Genomic DNA, 18,149 nt, shown 5'->3' with positions numbered 1-18,149 from the left:
GACACCCCTAGGCGATGCAAATTCAATAGGTCTCATGCCAAGAGATGGAGAAGAGAAGGAGAACCAATAAAAATCTTCACAGGCTGGCGGTAACTTGGCAGTCATCTTCCATAGCTTCAAATCACCCTCAGCAGCTCCTAAACTCTCTCCATATGGACTTAACTTGGAGAATACCACTCCCAAGACTGTAAGATGTATAGTATCTCACATCTACAGCCTCTAATGGAACCCCCTTTACATTTATAGGGTTCCAAAGAGAGGAGAAGACAACCATTGAGCTCAACCGACTCTCAAACCAGAAATGTTGGCTCTGATACCAAGTTGGAACTTAAAGGTAGGTCGAATCTAGTAAGAGAAGAGGTTTACAGCAAGAAGAAGAGGGAGAGAAGAGGAAAGAAGAAGAAGAAGAGAAGAGAATGGGAGAATCAATTATGTGTGTTGAGTGATTCTCAACACACATATTAGCTTCATTATTTAACTCTTCCAAATTACACAAGCCTCCCTAGGGAGGTAAAGGGAAATAAGACAAGAAGGTAAAAATACAACTTAGTCATGTCTTATAACCAGACAATGACAGAACTACCCCTATACAGAATATTTTAACAACTCTAACAAATAGACCATTGCAAGTGACCATTTTGGAAGGACTTGCATAAAGTTGTTGCCATATTAGAGCCAGTGGTGGCAGTACTTAGGATGGTTGATACGGAGAAGAAGCTTACCTTGCCCCACATATGTTGCCCTGGAGAAGATGAAGGAAATGGTCAGAGCTGCGTGAAGTGTTAGGTCATACATTAACATATTCAAAAATTCAAAAGCATTAAGTCACTAACAAGTTATATTTGTGGTTTCCCCTTTACTAGCATACTATTTGAATCCAAAGTACCAATACTCGCATGATCTTGGGCTAGACACAGATTTGTTAGTGGCAGTTCAAACTGTTATTGAGAAGTTGGAGCCCAATGCCAAGACACAAGCTGACTGCAATGATGAGGTGAGAGTATGGGACTTTGGGACTTTGGTAGTAAGTAAAGGAATGTAATTACTAAATAGCAAATACTAATGCCTCTAACAATGTTTGAAATTTAAAATGAAAATAGATCAAATTCTTCAAAGAGGCCTCAACAAGTTTCAGCCGAAAAGCTGCAGTGGAGGGTAGACAAAAGTCAAACCCTGGTAGGTGGCATGACATTACATTTATGAATTATAATTTTATCCCTTTAGAATGAACATATTCTTAATATTCTATATTTATAATGTAGCCGACTGGTGGTTGCTTTATGGTACAAGTTCACCCAACCTGAGGAAGATAGCAGTGAAAGTGCTCTCACAAACTTGTTCATCCTCTGGGTGCGAGTGCAACTGGAGTACATTCGCATTGATACACTCAAAGAGGCGGAACAGATTGGGTAGTCAACGACTGGAGCAGCTGGTGTATGTGCATTACAATATGAGACTAAGGATGAGGCACATACGTGAAGAATTTGACACCAATGACAAAGATCCTATCGAACTAGCCAATAGATTCCAGGAGGACTCTGATGATGATGAGGATCCCCTATTCCAGTGGGTGAGGGATCATGTTGCACCAGATATGGATGAGCCTGGAGGTAGGCCCGACTCCACCATTGCGTCCGTAGCCAGTATAGATGTTGGGGACTATATATCGCAAGAGGGGCGTGCACATTCAGAGTCACCAAGACCTTTTGAGGTTGCAACAGGAACTGCTCCTGATGATGATGGTGATGATGAGGATGGTGATGGTGATGGTGATGATGGTGATGGTGATTACCCTGCTGGTGGTGATGGTGGTGGTGGTGGTGGTGGCATGCGGAGTGGTGGTTATTATGATGATCGTCATGAGGGGATGCGCGAGCAGTACCAGTATGATGTGGGAACGCAGGCGGACCCTGTGCGTTACACAGGTGAGTCTCAGTTTACACATGCCACATAAGATCAAGACCATGGTGGCCACACTAAAACGTACAAGAGAAAGACGGGTTGCAAACACAACCAATCTCAGAATGATGACACGAGTATGAACACCATGCTAGCAAGTTTCGGAAGCATGAGTATGGATACTGGTAGTGAGCATCAATCGTGGCATTCATCTCAGCCTCATTATCACTATGATTATGGCCAGGAGGGCACTGGTTCTGATTATAGTGCCTATGGTCAGTTTGGCCAGTCAACATATGAGTTTGACAATCAAAGCACTGGGTCTGGTATTGGGCCCATATTCCCAGTCCTATACATGCCTCAATATGACAATAGCAGAAGCAGTGGATCTCACACTTCATGGTAACCGTCTCACGCCACATGGCAACAGCTATACCCTAGGATAGGGGCCTTGCTATATGTGGATGACAACTATTATATGAATGCTGTGGAGCACTATGTGCAACAGTGTAGCAACAATATGTCATGGGAAAACTATGTGGAACAAGTGTGGAATGAATACGTGATTCAATCTCATTTTATGTGATGATAGTTGTAACATTGTTAAACTTAAACAATTTGATGTATCACTTTAACATTTCTAATGCTTATTAAGTTGTTTTACTATTAATTGAATGTTTTGCTAACTTTCTATTACTAAATTATGTCATTAATGTGTAGAGTATGGTATTTTAGTACGTCGTTGCCTACCAACTTAGGGTCCGATGTAAAAGTCCTATCTGGACTTTGTTTTTGCAAAATTTGATAATGCCATTGTGTTTAAATGGCCTAAAATAGGCTGAATACCAACTTTTAGACCCAAAATAGGTTTAAAACCCACCGAGATGGGGTTTCGAGTCTGAAAAAAAAATTGCAGCAACTCGCCGAGATCTCGATTTGTCTTGGTTTTTGGAGGGGCCGAGATGCCTCTGAGACTCGAGTTTTCGAACCTTTGTTGGAGGAAATCTTGTGTCTTGGAAAAGCAAGAAACAAAGTGTTGTAGCCCGCTCCAGTGTTGAATCAGAGTATAGAGCTATGACATATTTGACTTGTGAGTTGATGTGGATACAGCAGATTTCATCTGAGTTGGGTTTTAAACCCTCGGTTCCAATGCAGCTGTGGTGTGATAATCAGGCGGCCGTTCATATTGCTTCAAATCCCGTGTTTCATGAGAGGACAAAACATATTGAGATTGATTGTCATTTTGTTTGTGAGAAGATGCAAAGTGGTCTTATCCTTCCAAGCCATGTCAGAACCGGAGAATAGCTTGCAGATGTGTTTACTAAGCCTTTGGGTAGTGGGCGGATTAATTATATTTGTAACAAGCTGGGCATGATTGATATATATGCTCTAGCTTGAGGGGAAGTGTTAGAAGTGTGAGTGGGCCCATCTATAGGCGAGATTCCATATGGGTCTAGGTTTTCTCTGTCTTTTATTTTGTTATTCCAGCTCTGCCCCTAGCCCTCTTTATATGGTTTTTTTCCTCATTAATGAAACCTATCTATTACGACTACAACTCTTCTTCTTCTTCTTCTTGTCCTTTTACTTCCTTTATTTCTTCAGATTACACAAGGAAAATAGAAAGCAAATAAAATAGAAACTAGGATGGAATCCTTCTTGAGGATCCATTGCTATTACATGCAAAATGGAAAGTAACAAAATTAGAGACTTCTACGTAATATCTATCTGAACCAATAAGTAACTCATTACATTGAATTAGAAACTAAATATTTAGTAACTATTGAGGCTCTAAGAGATACTTTTGCAGCCCAAATCTTCTCCCATACAAAGTGGCTTAATGGGACCCACACCAAGTCCTTGTGAACAGTACCATGTGAACAATTCTTCTTCCTTTAACTGCATCAATTACCCTCAACTATGATCTGACTGAACCCCTATCATGAGCTCGTGTAACATCACATTGAAGTGAAACAAATTTTAGGCATTCCTATGTGCCCATATCATAGTTGTTAAGGTGTCTCCTAGGCGCTGCCTAGGCATCGAAGTGGATTTTTTGGGGTCTAGGCAACTCGCCTTAGTGGTATTGAACCAGGTTTGGCCCTTATTTATGCCAAATATCATTTAAGTAAATGATTTCATTTACTTAAAATATTATTCTTAAATAAGCAAGCAAATACCCCCTAGTTGAATCCAATAAAATAGTCACAAAATAAATTCCAAAAGGATAAAAAGTCAACCCCCAGTTCAAGAACAAAAATTGGATTTTCGGTGGTAGGTGAAATTTTCAATTTTCTAATGCTGGTGTTTTTCTCAAATCTAAAAATTCCATAATTCTTAATATAGTAAAACATTGCTAAAAACCAAAAGAGCAGTAAATATTTATTTGTTTTGATATCTAAAAAAAACATTTCATTTAGAGTGATTTTGACAGCATTTGCTCACACCAAATAAGGTTTGACCAGAACATAACTCCTTCAATATAAATTAGATTTAAGCAATCTTGAATTTGTTGGAAAGCAAGTTTTGTGCTCTACGTAATACAAAAAGTCTCATGTAAAAATAAAGTCATTTGATCAGTCAAACTTCTTAGAGAACAAGAACATTTCTCTAAATCAAGAGCAGTTTAATTACTTAATAGAAAAAACATATTTTTTAAGAATAGTATAAACCAAATGTGAGACTAGGTATACCCAAGGTTTAAAATCTCGTTTCGTTGCGGTGTTTTCGGTCTGACTGAAATTTTCGAGATACCAAAATTTCGTAATTTCGTCGAATTATGGTATTTTTTCTCTGAGTTTTACTTGGCCATTTGTGGGTGTAAAATGCTGAAATGATCGAAATAACCGAAATTTTTTAAAAGAGATGACCGAAATTACCGAGATTTCCGATACGAGATGACTGAAATTTCTCCAAAAATTTTGAAATATTGCATTTTTTCAATTCGAGATTTCGACGGAGATGAAACGAGTTTTTGAACTATGGGTATACCAGGACAATGACCAGTTCCAAGAACATTATAAACCAAATGTATGTTTTGATTGTTTCAAACTTCCAATAGCTTGTTTCTTAAGTTTTGTCGTCTTCTAGTTATGTGTTTATTTTTGATGACTTGATGTGGCTTAATGTTGATTTTTGATGATATATGGTATATATTGTAGCATACTAAATAATGTTAGAAAAAGGGGAAATAAAAAATAACACTTGCACTCCTATGCTGGATCTCATCAGGAAAAGGCTTCAGCTCTGGAAAGGCAGACTGCTCTCTTTTGCGGGTCATTTGGTTCTTATCAAATCAGTGTTGGAATCCTCTTACATCTTCTGATCTGGTATTTATGGGCTGCCTTACTCTACCATCAAAGTTGTGGAATCTCTGATGGCATCTTTTCTTTGGAAAGGCACTGACTCCTCTAGATTCTTTTGCCCTGTTTGCTGGGCTTCTGTCTACCTTCCAAAAAAAGAGGGTGGTTTGGGTATTCATAGAATCAAAGAAGTTAACATGGCAAGTATTATCAAATTGATTTGGAAGATTGTATCCAAAAAGAGAAGTATTTGGGTTGATTGGATATACTCGAGGCACCTCAAGCATGATTCCTTATGGACTGTCTCCCTAACCCCAGATGCTTCTTGGGTCTGGCGTAAGATCTTAGATGCTCGCTCCCTTGTCCAAGGAGCTATTTGTTCTCGCATTGGAGATGGCTCCTCTACTTCCTCCTGGCTGGATTATTGGCACCCTATGGGCATCCTTCTCCACCTGGTCAGCCCCAGAACCATCTACAGATCGGGCCTTCTTAGAGGCTCTCAGGTTGCTGCTACTCTTGGCTCCATTGGTTGGATCCCGGCTCCCTCCCTGCACCAGACCCTAGTCAACATTTGGTCAGCTCTACCTTCTGTTTCTCGAAGCCCATCTGGGAGAAGTGATTGTGTATGTGGGTTCCCTCTTCGACAGGTTCTTTTAGTACTAGAGCTGCTTGGGATCATATTCGCTTTAAGAGCCCTCTAGTCCCCTGGACAAATCTTCTTTGGTTCAAGCATCACATTTCTCGCCACTGCTTCACCACTTGGCGAGCTCTCTCCAATTGCCTTCCAACGCAGTCTTTTCTCTGCCATCGCCAGATTCCTGTCTCCCCTTCGTGTTGCCTTTGCTGGAATAATGAGGAAAATATTGAGCACCTTTTCTTTGATTGCCCTTTCTCTTCGGCTATTTGGAAGGGAGTTTTTGCTAAATGTTAGCCCAAAAGTCAAAGAATTCTTCCCTTCAGCAGAGAGTGGCTTTGGATAGACAAGACTTTTGCTGGATCTTCTATCTGCGACACTGTTGGCAAGTTGGCTTTTTGTGCGGTCATCAACCACATCTGTATGGAGCGAAACCTTAGGAAATGGACCTTCAAATCTAGGTATCACCAGCAGATTTAGGATTCCATTTCCTTTGAAATTAAAGCTAGGCTCTCCTCTGCTCCTCCATCTTTTTGTATTGACAACCCAAGGAATAGGCTTATTGTTGTCTCCTGGGGTCTCTCCTTTATCTCCTTCCAAGCCTCGCCTATTTGAGGTTCTGGTTCTTCTGTTCTTTTCTCTTTTGCCCCCAAAGGGGGCTGCTGTAGTTCTCTCTCCTTGGTAATGAATTTTTTTTATTCACCTAAAAAAAAAAAATAACACTTGGGCGCCTTGGTCGCCTAAGCGCTTGGGCACCCCTCCACTGCCTCAACAACTATGGCCCAGATGATTACATGCCAGGTTAGGAGAATTACCCTCTACTTCCTTTGGCATTACCTAACCACATGTTCCCAACATCTCACCATTAACTTCGAAATTGAAAGACCATCCAAAAGCTAATAAAGAAGTTTTTGCTTGCTTGTTTCTGATCTGGAAATATATACCTAAATTTATTCAAAGAGGTGATGCTTTCAAGTGCTCGGAGTGATTCCAAATTGTAGGTTGATTCTGATTCTCTCCCCCTCCAATTCTCTAAGGCTCTCTTTGGTATCATTTATATTTTTGATTTTTGCCTAATTAACAAAAATCATTAATGAAAACCATTTTTGATCAAAACATAAAAATCGTTTGGTAACCAATAGACATAATAGATTGTCTACTAAAAAATAGGTTTGGTTTACCTATGTGCATAATGATTTTTATAAGGAAAAATTACGAGATTACTCTTCGCTGTTAATCACCACCGTTCAACTCAGTCTTCCCTACAATCTGCAATGATCCCTAAAACCCACTCCGGAACAGAGAACTTATAACTATTAGAATCACCATCTACCATGGGAGTGGTAAGAGAATTAGGACCAGGCCAGGGGAAACTAATCAGTTCTATCAAGGGATGACGATATACAGAACAATCATTGGCAATAAAGATACTATTTGAGCTTGGGCAGGATGAGTTTATAAGAACTCGGGAGAGAGAGAGAGAGATGCTCACTGAAATGCAGGTTCAGCATAGAAAGGCAAAACATGGCCAACGACCGGGAGAACAACAGCTGCCTTCTCACGGAAAAAGACAACAGAGGAATTCCACGTGGTCTGAGACAGGAGCTTACGTACTGCAATAACTTCTTTCTCAATGGCTGCAGTAGAGTAAAGAGTTTGTAAAATGGATAAAGAAATCAATCACACAGAACATGGTATCAGTCAGAGAGAGAGAGAGAGTGAGAGAGAGAGAAGGGATGAGAAGAAGAAAACCTTTGGAAGAAGGAACAACGCAAGTGATGTAGAATCTGACCAGAGAAAGAGACACAAGAAGGCCCATCGGACCAGGTCACTTTATGGGCCAGAGATGCACCAGACCAGGCCCCTTCCTAGGCCAGAACTGGACCAGCTCAAGCCAGCCCAGCAGGACCAACCCGAGCCAGCCCAGCAGGACATCTAGAAGCTGCCCAAAGATGCCCCACGATTTTGACAGATTATCCCTTTGACCAGTCAACTAGGATTGGTGCAATTAAGTAGTTTCTATAATTATTAGTTTCTAATTTATTTGGATGTGGAGTTTAAGTTTGGTTACTTTCTATTTTAGATTAGATTTAGTAGTTTCTAATTTCTTGAGTTTCTATTTTGTTAAATTCCTACTTAGACTGGTTTTTTATTTTAGAAAGTTTCTATTTCATTGTAAGCTTGCCTAAGCTATTAATAGGTATCATATCTTAATGGAAAAAGTGATGTTTTTAGGAAAAAAGAATCTCAGGCCATATTAGCCATCGGTTATGGGAGCTTCCTCCTATGTTCAACAGCTGAGATAGCTGTGGGTGAGAGACCCAGGCTAAGAAGGCCATCCTTTATCCGCCTCTTCTTCTTCTATCTTCTTTTTCCTTTTCTCCCTACCCTGTTCGATTCCCTTAACCTGCTGCTTCCCTGAGTTTGCCGCAAGTGCAGTGAAGACCTCTAAAGATCAGAATCAACCCTCAATCAAGATCAGTTCTGTTCTACTGCATCAACTCGAAGGGAGACTTTGAATACCCTACGGCTCTGCTGTTCTGCCCAGGTTTTGCTGCAGATTTTCTGAGTGTGATAACTCCTCACCCCTCCACTAAACCCTGTTGGGTTTTTGACCACCATTCCATCTCACCTTCCACCCCACTCGATCCCCTTTTCACTCCATTCTACTGGCTGGATTGACTTCTACAGATAGTTCCTTTTACTTTCTAATTTGGGATCCTGCTAGTAACTTGTGATCTAGCCACCCGATTTCAATCCCCTTTGGAGGATTTGCTGGTTATCCTAAGACTCATACTCGAATCTGATATTAGCCCTATCGAGTGGCTTGTATCTGGTTGTTAGTCTTGGCTTTATTTCTGAATTTCGGCCTATACCTTACCCTGCTGTTGAGGGTTATTCTAAGATTGATTGCTGAGTTTCCTGGGTTGGGACTTAATCTAACCTAGATTTGTCCTACATTAGTAAGTTTTGAGGAGATTGGAAAAACTGCACGAAATCTGGATTCCAGGGGATCATCATCGCTGTTGCTCGGAGGCGAGGAAGATGAGACAGTGATGCGCTCGTGGAGCTCGTGGATGAGGCTGGAAGAAGAAGATGAGGGGGCGGGTGGAGTTGCAAGAAAAATAAGGAGGGGAAGTGGCGGATGAGGTTGCAGGAGGAGGAAGAAGAAAAAGTTGGAGGAGGAGGAGGGTCGATATTTCTAATTAAACGAGGAAACGATAGTCGTATCCTTCAATTTTGAGACTTTTGAGCATGTGCTCATTAAAGTCCCCGCATAAATGGCTAAAACACATAAATGGGTCAGGACCTATTTGTGGTTTTTGTGTGTTTTTCAAATTTTTTTAAAATAGAAACAAGCTCCATAAATGATACCAAATGCAACAAAAAACGTTTATTTGGGCCAAAATAAAAAATACAATTAATACCAAAGAAGGCCTAGTTCTATTTGCTGATTCAATTTTATTTCCTCATACGCCAGAGATAACCAATGTTTAAAATCTCATTTCGTTTCGGTATTTCGGTCGGAATATTGTATTTTTTTCTGCAAGGTTTCAGTAGGTTTTAGGCTAAGTTAAGGCTTGAAATTTCATGGAAACCCTATTTTAGGCTATATAAACACATGTAAGTGTTCAAATTGCAAAAATAGTCACCCAAGGTGATGTTTTGGATTTGCACCATTGATTGGCAGTATACGGTTGAATCCTAATGTATAACTTAGTTAATTATACATACACATTGTTTAAGACTTTAAGTACTAGAGGACATAATAAACTAATAATTAATTAGCAATTTAAACAAGTAAATTCACTTGGAAACATAAAGTCTATCACTCATAACTTAAGTCATAATATTAACTACAATAAGTCAATAAGACATTAACAAGATGACATCAATATCTAAAATTCCCAATACAAGTGAAGTAGTCATCAAGTGACTCAAATGTCTACTAATATTCTAATAATAATTACTCCGCCGTCCAGGATTGACCCCACTCAGTCTGATGGAGCCGACGTGCATTGTTCTCCGACTATAGGACATATGAATGCCACGTCAGTCTGGGAGAAGAAACGAGGGTAGTCATCCACAGTTGCCATGTAAATTGATCATGTTTTTTTCAAAAAAAAAAAAAAGAAGCATTTTTTTGGAGAAAATGGTTTTACATAAAATAGTGAAAAGGCTTCACTGATGTGCTAAGACGGTCCAATATTGACTCCCCCAAGTGGTTCTGCCGTAGATGTGGCAAAGATTCGAAGAACAAAGCAAAAATCGCCAAAAATGAGTAAAAGATGAAGAAACAGGACAAAAAAATGAAACCCAGGCCCCTTGTGAGCTCTCGGTCGAAATCTCGATCGAGGGTCACGAGATTTGGTCTTTTTATCAGGTGGCTTTGTAACATCTTACTAATATTTCGGCGAGATGTTACAAAGTCTCAAAATCTCGCGAAATGACTGAAATATCGGTCGAAATTTTGCATTTTTTCAATTCGAGCATGCAATTCGTTTCAACCATGTCGATTTACTCAAAATTCTTGAGGTCTCGACCGAGATATAACGAGTTTTTGTACTATGGAGATAACCAACTGCCATCATGAATTTAGAAATTCCAACCTTATCTCAAGTTCTCAGTAATACATCCGACCTGCATCATTGATATCACTATATCAGATTGCATAATTTAAACCCAAACTCAAATCAAGAACAATGTCACCCCAGAACCTTCAAGCATATATTTTAATATTTTTTTCAAAACACCTTAAAGCATATATTGAATACACAGATACATGTGTCTGCATGTCTTACAACACATAGCTCATGCATAAGCTTCTATTACTTGTCTTGAGGCTTAGGCCTCAAGACGGCTTTTTTACTTTATTGCCTCTAGGCATTTACCATATTAAGGATTGCACACCGTGTGTTTCATATCCAGCAATGTTGGAAAGCATGGGAATCATGCTTCCCAAACACATCAGGAACTTCCATAGTTTCCTCCAGCTACTTCAAAGCTTCATCCAGTCAGTGATTAAGCTTTGCAAAGAAATGAATTACTTTTACAGATAACGAGATGTCTAATTAAAAGCTGCACCTAGTTGATCTCTTTATGATTGTTGTTGTGGTCCAAGATGTTTACTGTATCATGATTTTTCTATTCTCTAGGTAAATCTTGAACGTGTGGAGCTCTACCTAAAAGCTGTGGGATCCCATGAGAGTGCAATTTTTAGGAAACGCAGCCACCAGGTTTTTCTTTACTATTTTCATGCTTCACATTCTACCTTGAATTTCTATTTGAATTGTTAGCTTAATATGTGTCTGGAAGTATTATATAACTTTCATTTTCATAAATGTCTAATCCTTGCCATGCTCTCTTTTATTGGGTGAACATTATTAATGAGTAGAATTTTTCTAATGAGCCATGTAAATTGTGTTAATTCTTCATAAAGACTTCAATTGTGTTATTATGTTTTGTCATAAAAGTGTATGTACTGTCATAGGAACATAATTTTATCACTAAGATACTATAAGACTCTGTTTGGTAATGTTCTTCGTCAAGAATGGGTATTTTTTCCCCGAAACGTTTTTCGCTGTTTTTGGTCTGGAACACTGTTCTTCGTCTGTAATTGACCGTTTGGCAAATCTGTCTGGAACAAAACAGGCGTTTGGTTAAACCTGTTACAAATTTGCCAGTAATTACAGTAATGCCATTTCCTTCATCACTATACCAAATAACACTTGTAAAAGTCATTACTCCCTTAACCAACCTTAACAGAAAATTAAAATACTGTCATTAACATTCCAATGTCCAAAAATAATTATAAAAAACATATCAATTTCTTGTTTTTTAAAGTGAAATTACAAATTGGACCACCTAAATCTGAATCTAATCTTCACTTTGGTTCAAGTCTAATTTAGTAACAGCTTCAAGGACGTCTCTCAACAGCTTCAATCAATAGATTTGATGCGTTTAAGGCATTGATCTGCAATACAAAACAGAGAAAAAAATTACTTGCCAATGAAATCATCCATGGTTTATGGAATGTTGTATACAAAATGCTGATCCCTGGAAAACAGGGCCTTTAGAGGATCATGTATGATCAAAAGGAGACAACTATTCTTATAACCCAAGCAAATCAAGCAGTGGATAAGGGATCCTGATCCTCTACTGCCGAGCTGCCCGGCAGGACCGTGCTGCCGAGACACAGCAAGGCGAGAAATAATCGCCTTACCCCTACTCGGGCGAGGCGCTCGGACAGGGGTAAGGCAGTCATTCCCCGCCTTGCTGTGTCTTGGCAGCACGGTCCTGCCGGGCAGCTCGGCAGTAGAGGATCCAAATTGGTGGATAAGTCCTCTATATTTTATTTTAATCCCTCAAGTGTAGATCTCTTATCCAATTATTCAACTCTGTTACATTTTAAGATGAGACAATAGGAATATTTTATAATAAATAAACCTGGGCATAAAAGTTAAGACTTGCATGAACATCAATCATCATTGTAAAATGCAGAGGGGATGGTAACACTGCATAGCTCTATTCATAAAATTAAACTTTGTATTGAAGAGGTGTTTAAATAGCATGCTCCCTCTGAGGTCTGTATAAGTATCATAAAAGAAACTCCTGTAAGGAAGGTTCAACCAAATCATACAATAATGGCGGAAGAGGGAATTCCCAACCATCAATTAACTAACAAAAAATCCAAGCCACAAAAGAATTGACAAGGCATTCTTAGTTTAGATTTCCGAATCAAATGTCTAACTAACCAAATAAACACTTTTGGATTTAACAAATTCCTTATTAAATTAGCCTATAGAAGGACATTTTTTTTGGTGAATAGATTCTATTACCAAACCCAAGAGGGGGCTGCGAAAAAAAGGGGGGGGATATACAAAGAGAATATGGGGGGGAAAGAGAGAGAAAAGGGGAAGGGAGGGGGAAGCCACAGGCCGACCTACGCAGAAGTGGGGGGCTGCATAAGAGAATATCAAGGCCCCAGGATACAACTATGTGTCTGTTCCTTGGGGTATCCAAAATAGACCTAATAGGGATGAAGCTGAGCTTAGAGGAGACATTGAAGGAGATGACTTTCCAAATCAAATCAAAAGATCGAGAGTTGGAGGTCCATCTCCTAAGAATCCTTTCCATCCAGATGTGATAGATAGCGGCGCTGAATACAAGCTTTCCAATAGTGTCACAGACAGTGGCTCCAGAGAATGTCATGTCCAACCAGAGCCATTCTTTGTCAAAGGCAAGGGTTCTCCTGCAGCGGGACCAAATGGAAGTAAGGGCTTTCAGATGGTGGAGGTGAATGGGAAAGCAAAGAAGAAATGGTCAATGTCCTCGGAGCTCAACAAAAGACACAAGAAGGGAAGACAGGGATTTTGCGGTGGAGAAGGAAGGCTTGGGTTGGGAGGCAAAGGCTATGGGTGCGCTAGGTTGTAAAGTTGTGTCTAGGGATGTGACCTTTGAACCAAACTAGTTGGTGCCAAGAAACAAGGGGGGAGGGGGTCCGGGCAAAGTTCCTGGCAGAGTAGGAGCTAAAGGTGCCATTGGGGGAAGGGAGCCAAACAACCTTATCCACATGAAGGGGGTGGGGGATGAGGTGGGGGGAGGGAAGGCCAGACCTGGGAAAGAATGGTAGGGTGGAGGGAGGGAGGGGGAACCAGGAGCCATGCGAAATGAGGGAGGAGAGGGGGCAATTTTTGGGATGCCAGAATAGTAGATTGTCCTAGGACCAAAGACATTGTAGAGGACCCAAGAGGATGCCAAGGATCCAGCCAAAGGAAGATGGAGGATCCATCGGCAATTTAGGAAGAGATAGCACGGATAGCAAGGGGACGAAGGAGGAGAATCTTGCGCTAGATCCAAGAGGAGGCAGAGGGGATAGGAACAGTCCAGATGGAATTGTTCTTGAGGAGATGGGAGTACACCCAATTGACCCAGATGGAGTCTTGACGGGAGGAGATTTCCCAGATGAGCTTAAGGATGCCCGTGGTATTTGAATCGCGGATGCTACGAATACCCAGTCCTCCTTCAGATTTGGGGAGACAGATGGACTTCCAGCTGATTGGGTGGAGGAATTTGGAAGTTTCTTTTCCTTTCCAAAGGAAAACACAGAGAAGGCGTTCCATAGCCTTAATGGTTGCTTTAGGAATACCATAGATGCCACACCAGTAGATGTAAGAAGCTTGGAGAACAGATCAGATGCACCAGTAGATGTAGAAGGACATTGATCAGCTAGAGCAAATATGGGACAGAAAACCTCAAAGAACTTCAGTTAATAAATAAGGATGAGGGTTCTCCTCTTATTCCAATTAGAATGCTATGGGCATTGTTTACTTTATATTTCCATCTCAGGGAAGGCAATTTCTCACTTTAAAGTCAAATGAGAACCTGATATATGCACTCTTCCTCCAATTTTTTGCTTCCATAAATGAAGACCAATAAATTGATGCAACATTTGAATCCAGTGATTTCAAAAGTTTTCTTTCCATTCAGAAATGATCCCCTTTTTAACAGAAAAAAGAAAAAGACTTCTAAGTTGTACAGTATATACTTGAGCATAGGTGAAGGTATGATCCAGATATGGAAATTGCAACTTAATTTGCCCTATTAGTATGCATGTGAAGCCAAACTGAAAATAGTCCTTAAATGTAACAAGCCAACACATGAGCACATCTTCCCAAGAACTAAATGGAAATGCTATCACATACTTTATTGCAGAGAGGGATATAAAGTACCGGCAGACAGTCTCCACAGAAAATACAATAGTAACCATAACATTAGGAATGCACAGAACAGGTAGAGAAGTACTGTGGCAACAATGAATTACACAATTGGTGCCTACTGATCCCATATGGTAACAGCAAGTCAATAAACGTTGAGCATAAATGAGGGGTAAATGGGTGAAGCAGAAGCTTCTAATTTATTCTAATAGGGTATAAAAATCCACAAGCAGGATCAAACATGAATTGCATCAAAACTCCTCGAGTTGGAGATTGAAATACGTCTCCTAAAGAGGTGAAGCAGTTTTGAACATAGACCCTTGCCACTTGGGTTCACAAAAGTTATTTCAAGTCTGGACATAGCAAGGCAGATAATGTACACAGACATGAGGGGAATCGTATGACATTTTTGGGGTTGGAAACAATGGAGAAAACATCGGTTTGTGAGAGAAAAAAAAAATGAAAAAATACGTTCCGTAGAATGTTACCAACGCAGCCTAAAATTTTCGTCATGATCCTTTAACCTGGTTTCTAATTCTAGCCATAATCTCCTTTATTGGGTGAGCATTATGAAGGAGCAGAAATTTTCTAATGCGCTCTGTAATTTGTGTTAATTCTTCATAAAGATTTCAATTGTTATTATGTTTTGTCATAAAAGTGTGTGTACTGTCATGGGAACATAATTTTATCACTAAAACACTAAACTATTCATCATGGCCCTGTAACCTGGTTTGACTGATAAGATGCTGGTGGAATGGTTTGGAGTTTGCTTTTCATTACTGCCCCATTGCTTCTAAAATGCCATCGGTTTGATTTGAATTTTGTTCAGACACAGGAGGGAAATAGGAAGCATGGCAGAAGCAGCGACTCTTCTAAACTACCTCATGCTAAGCGACTAAAGAACTCTGAGAGTTTATTGTCCTCTTCTAAGGTCATGGCAAATACAGTATGTAAACCTTCACAAAATATGAGTACTGCATATGTATATATCTAAAATTTCCACTTATACTTTGAAATTCAGAATCTTTTGAGAAAATATTGTGAACCATAATGTTCAGTCCATAGTTGTCATTTGCGCCCTTTGCTTGAAGGATGCCTTGGTCGCCTTGACGGCGCCTTATTGGTGTCACCTTGATTTTTTCCCTCCTCCAATGCCTAGGATCGCCTAGACCCCATGACAAATATGGTTCAGTCTAATGCCACCCCTTTTGAACCAACAGGTTGATAAGAAGAAGACTCCAATCTCCATCAGTAAGGAAACATCTTACGACGCTAATGCAGTGGTTGACAAGGTATGCTGTGTCACTTTTATATCCTGTTTTTATGGATTGTATTTAGCCAGTCCTGCCATTGTATTTTGGAGTTGAAGCCTATGTTGAACAGGTTAAACTGGGAGATAAAGGATGGAAAGAAAGGTTTTATACTGAGAAGTTTGAAACAAAGACTAAAGATGACCAGGAAAAAATTCGAAGTCATGCGGTAAACCAAATTTCCAGTTTGAAAATTCATCTTGGTCTTTCCAATCCCCCTGCCCCCCAACCAAAACGTAAAAAAATGGTTGTCTTTGATTTTGCAAATCTCTACTTCATACTGGATTTGGTTTTTCTTCTTCATGCTTTAATCTTTGGTATTGTTCTGAAATCGACGAGACTCCTTTGAAACTGTTTTTCCTTTTCTCTTTCGCTGTATTTGGATTTGACTTGCTTATAGCTAACTCAGGCTTTGCTTTTCTACATTCCTAGGTTTTAAAATATATTGAAGGAATTTGCTGGGTCATGCATTATTACTATCAAGGAGTATGCTCCTGGCAATGGTGTGAACTAGATTCTTTGTCATGTCTTCTATTCATTGCTGTTACAAGTAAATGATTGTCTTGCTTTTTTTTTGATAATTGAACTTGCTATATTTTCTATACTACAGTTAGTCTGACTCTTCACTTAAATTTCTGTAATCTTGCAATATTTAAGATAGATGAAACCCCTTTCATTTAAATGGAGAAAAAACTACTTATTTATGCTAAAAGAGAAAGTTAAAATGTTACAGTATAGCTTGCAGCGAAGCTTACTTTTTTCTTTTTAAAAATTTTAATTTTACTTTTATACCTTCTTCTTACTATTCATGCATGCTGTAAGGAGTGGCAACAAGCCAATAAATATTTAACTTTTGACTTATATCCAGACTACAGCACATTGAGTAGTAGATTAGAATGAAGAAAACCTTTTGAGAAAGAAGCATCTTGGAGCCATATATCAGCATGTTGGTGAACTATTTTTCTGTAATCATCTTCTATAGTTAATTATTGGTTTGGTTGGGCATCATAAGAAGAAGGTCACCACCTGTTGAACAATTGACCATTATCCGCAGTAGCCTGGCATCCCCCTCCAAATGCGAGTTGTCGCAGATGGCCAGGTCTTCTTTTTTTTTTTTTGCTCTCACACAGTAAGGGCTGACAAACAATAGAAGCACTGCTTCCACTTTATTGAACCATTTTTTAGAATTTTGTTTGAAATTTCAAAATTTTAAGTTTTTGGCGAAGTTGAAATTCCATATACACTAATGTCATTTACCTTGTTTTGATGGAAGTTGATGAACTGTTTTGCTGCAATTTTTGTTGTTCCAAAAACATTACAATCCTTCATATATAAATTCTATCAATTGCATAAAGTTAAGGTTACTACATGGGAAATAATGTTGCTACATATGAGAAATATGGAAACTGCTCGGTATGTGTTGTGGTGGCATTTGGTATCTTTAGCTATAATAATATACGTCTTATTTAAATCATAAATAAGTATCCAAATGTTCTCAATGCGATGCCTACACGACAAGGCAGTCAGGGATGCACACTTCATACAGACCAGATCAAGGGAAAGGGAACAGAAGGGGGGGGGGGGGGGAGGTGAAGAAGATGTATCTGGAATTGGCATACAAATTATGGGCAAATATGGTGCTCATCTTGAGTGCCTTGCCCTTGCCTAGGCAACAGTTATGCATCAAGGTGGGTGGCCATTGCCTAGGCTTTCTGTAGCACCATGACAGTCATGCTAACAATAAAATGGCGTAATTTCTTGATTGAGATTTCTCTTATCATTTTCTGATAGGTTGCCTTCTTCAAGTGTCAACCTGTACCTTCAAGGTTTTTCATCCATAACCCATAGTGAAGAAAGTCATTAACTACATGTTTGCATTTTATTTTAAAAGACCACAAACAGAAGTAAGAAGAAACTTGGTTTCAGTACTGCTTTGAGATGCCACTTCTCCCAATTTCAGTATGTAACATCATAGTTTCTTTAATTGACTAACCCTCTTTTGTCTACATCGTACCATCCAACAATGTTTTGATTGTCACACCCCGCGTCCCCACCCAGACTTGCCTGGGTTATGTGACCAAATGTCCACAGACATTCCCAAAACCACCAGGATCTCAGTTCAATGGCCTACCTCACAGTTAAAAGTCATAATGATCTATATGGAAATCGGAGAATGCAGCGGAAGAACAAAATACTATTATGAACTTCAGTAGCAGAGTACTAAATGATAACATAAGTATTTACTTAACCATATTGTTGATCTAAGCTTTACAATCATTCTTATATAAAT

At 39.5% G+C, this 18,149-nt stretch overlaps 1 protein-coding gene across 1 annotated transcript in view; it reads left to right on the top strand.

Moving 5' to 3' along the window:
* LOC122651977 (5'-3' exoribonuclease 4-like) overlaps positions 1-18,149 on the top strand; it is a 60,213-nt gene that overhangs the window by 9,871 nt on the left and 32,193 nt on the right. Inside the window, exons 10-14 of the mRNA XM_043845582.1 lie at positions 10,989-11,062; positions 15,375-15,480; positions 15,770-15,841; positions 15,933-16,028; positions 16,292-16,362. Coding sequence (XP_043701517.1) covers positions 10,989-11,062; positions 15,375-15,480; positions 15,770-15,841; positions 15,933-16,028; positions 16,292-16,362 — 419 coding nt within the window. The remainder of the gene's footprint in view (positions 1-10,988; positions 11,063-15,374; positions 15,481-15,769; positions 15,842-15,932; positions 16,029-16,291; positions 16,363-18,149) is intronic.

This window comes from Telopea speciosissima, chromosome 1 (genome assembly GCF_018873765.1).
Source record: "Telopea speciosissima isolate NSW1024214 ecotype Mountain lineage chromosome 1, Tspe_v1, whole genome shotgun sequence".
NCBI lineage: Eukaryota > Viridiplantae > Streptophyta > Magnoliopsida > Proteales > Proteaceae > Telopea > Telopea speciosissima.
Note: the sequence above shows the minus strand (reverse complement) of the source record. Positions and strands in the feature narration are given on the sequence as shown.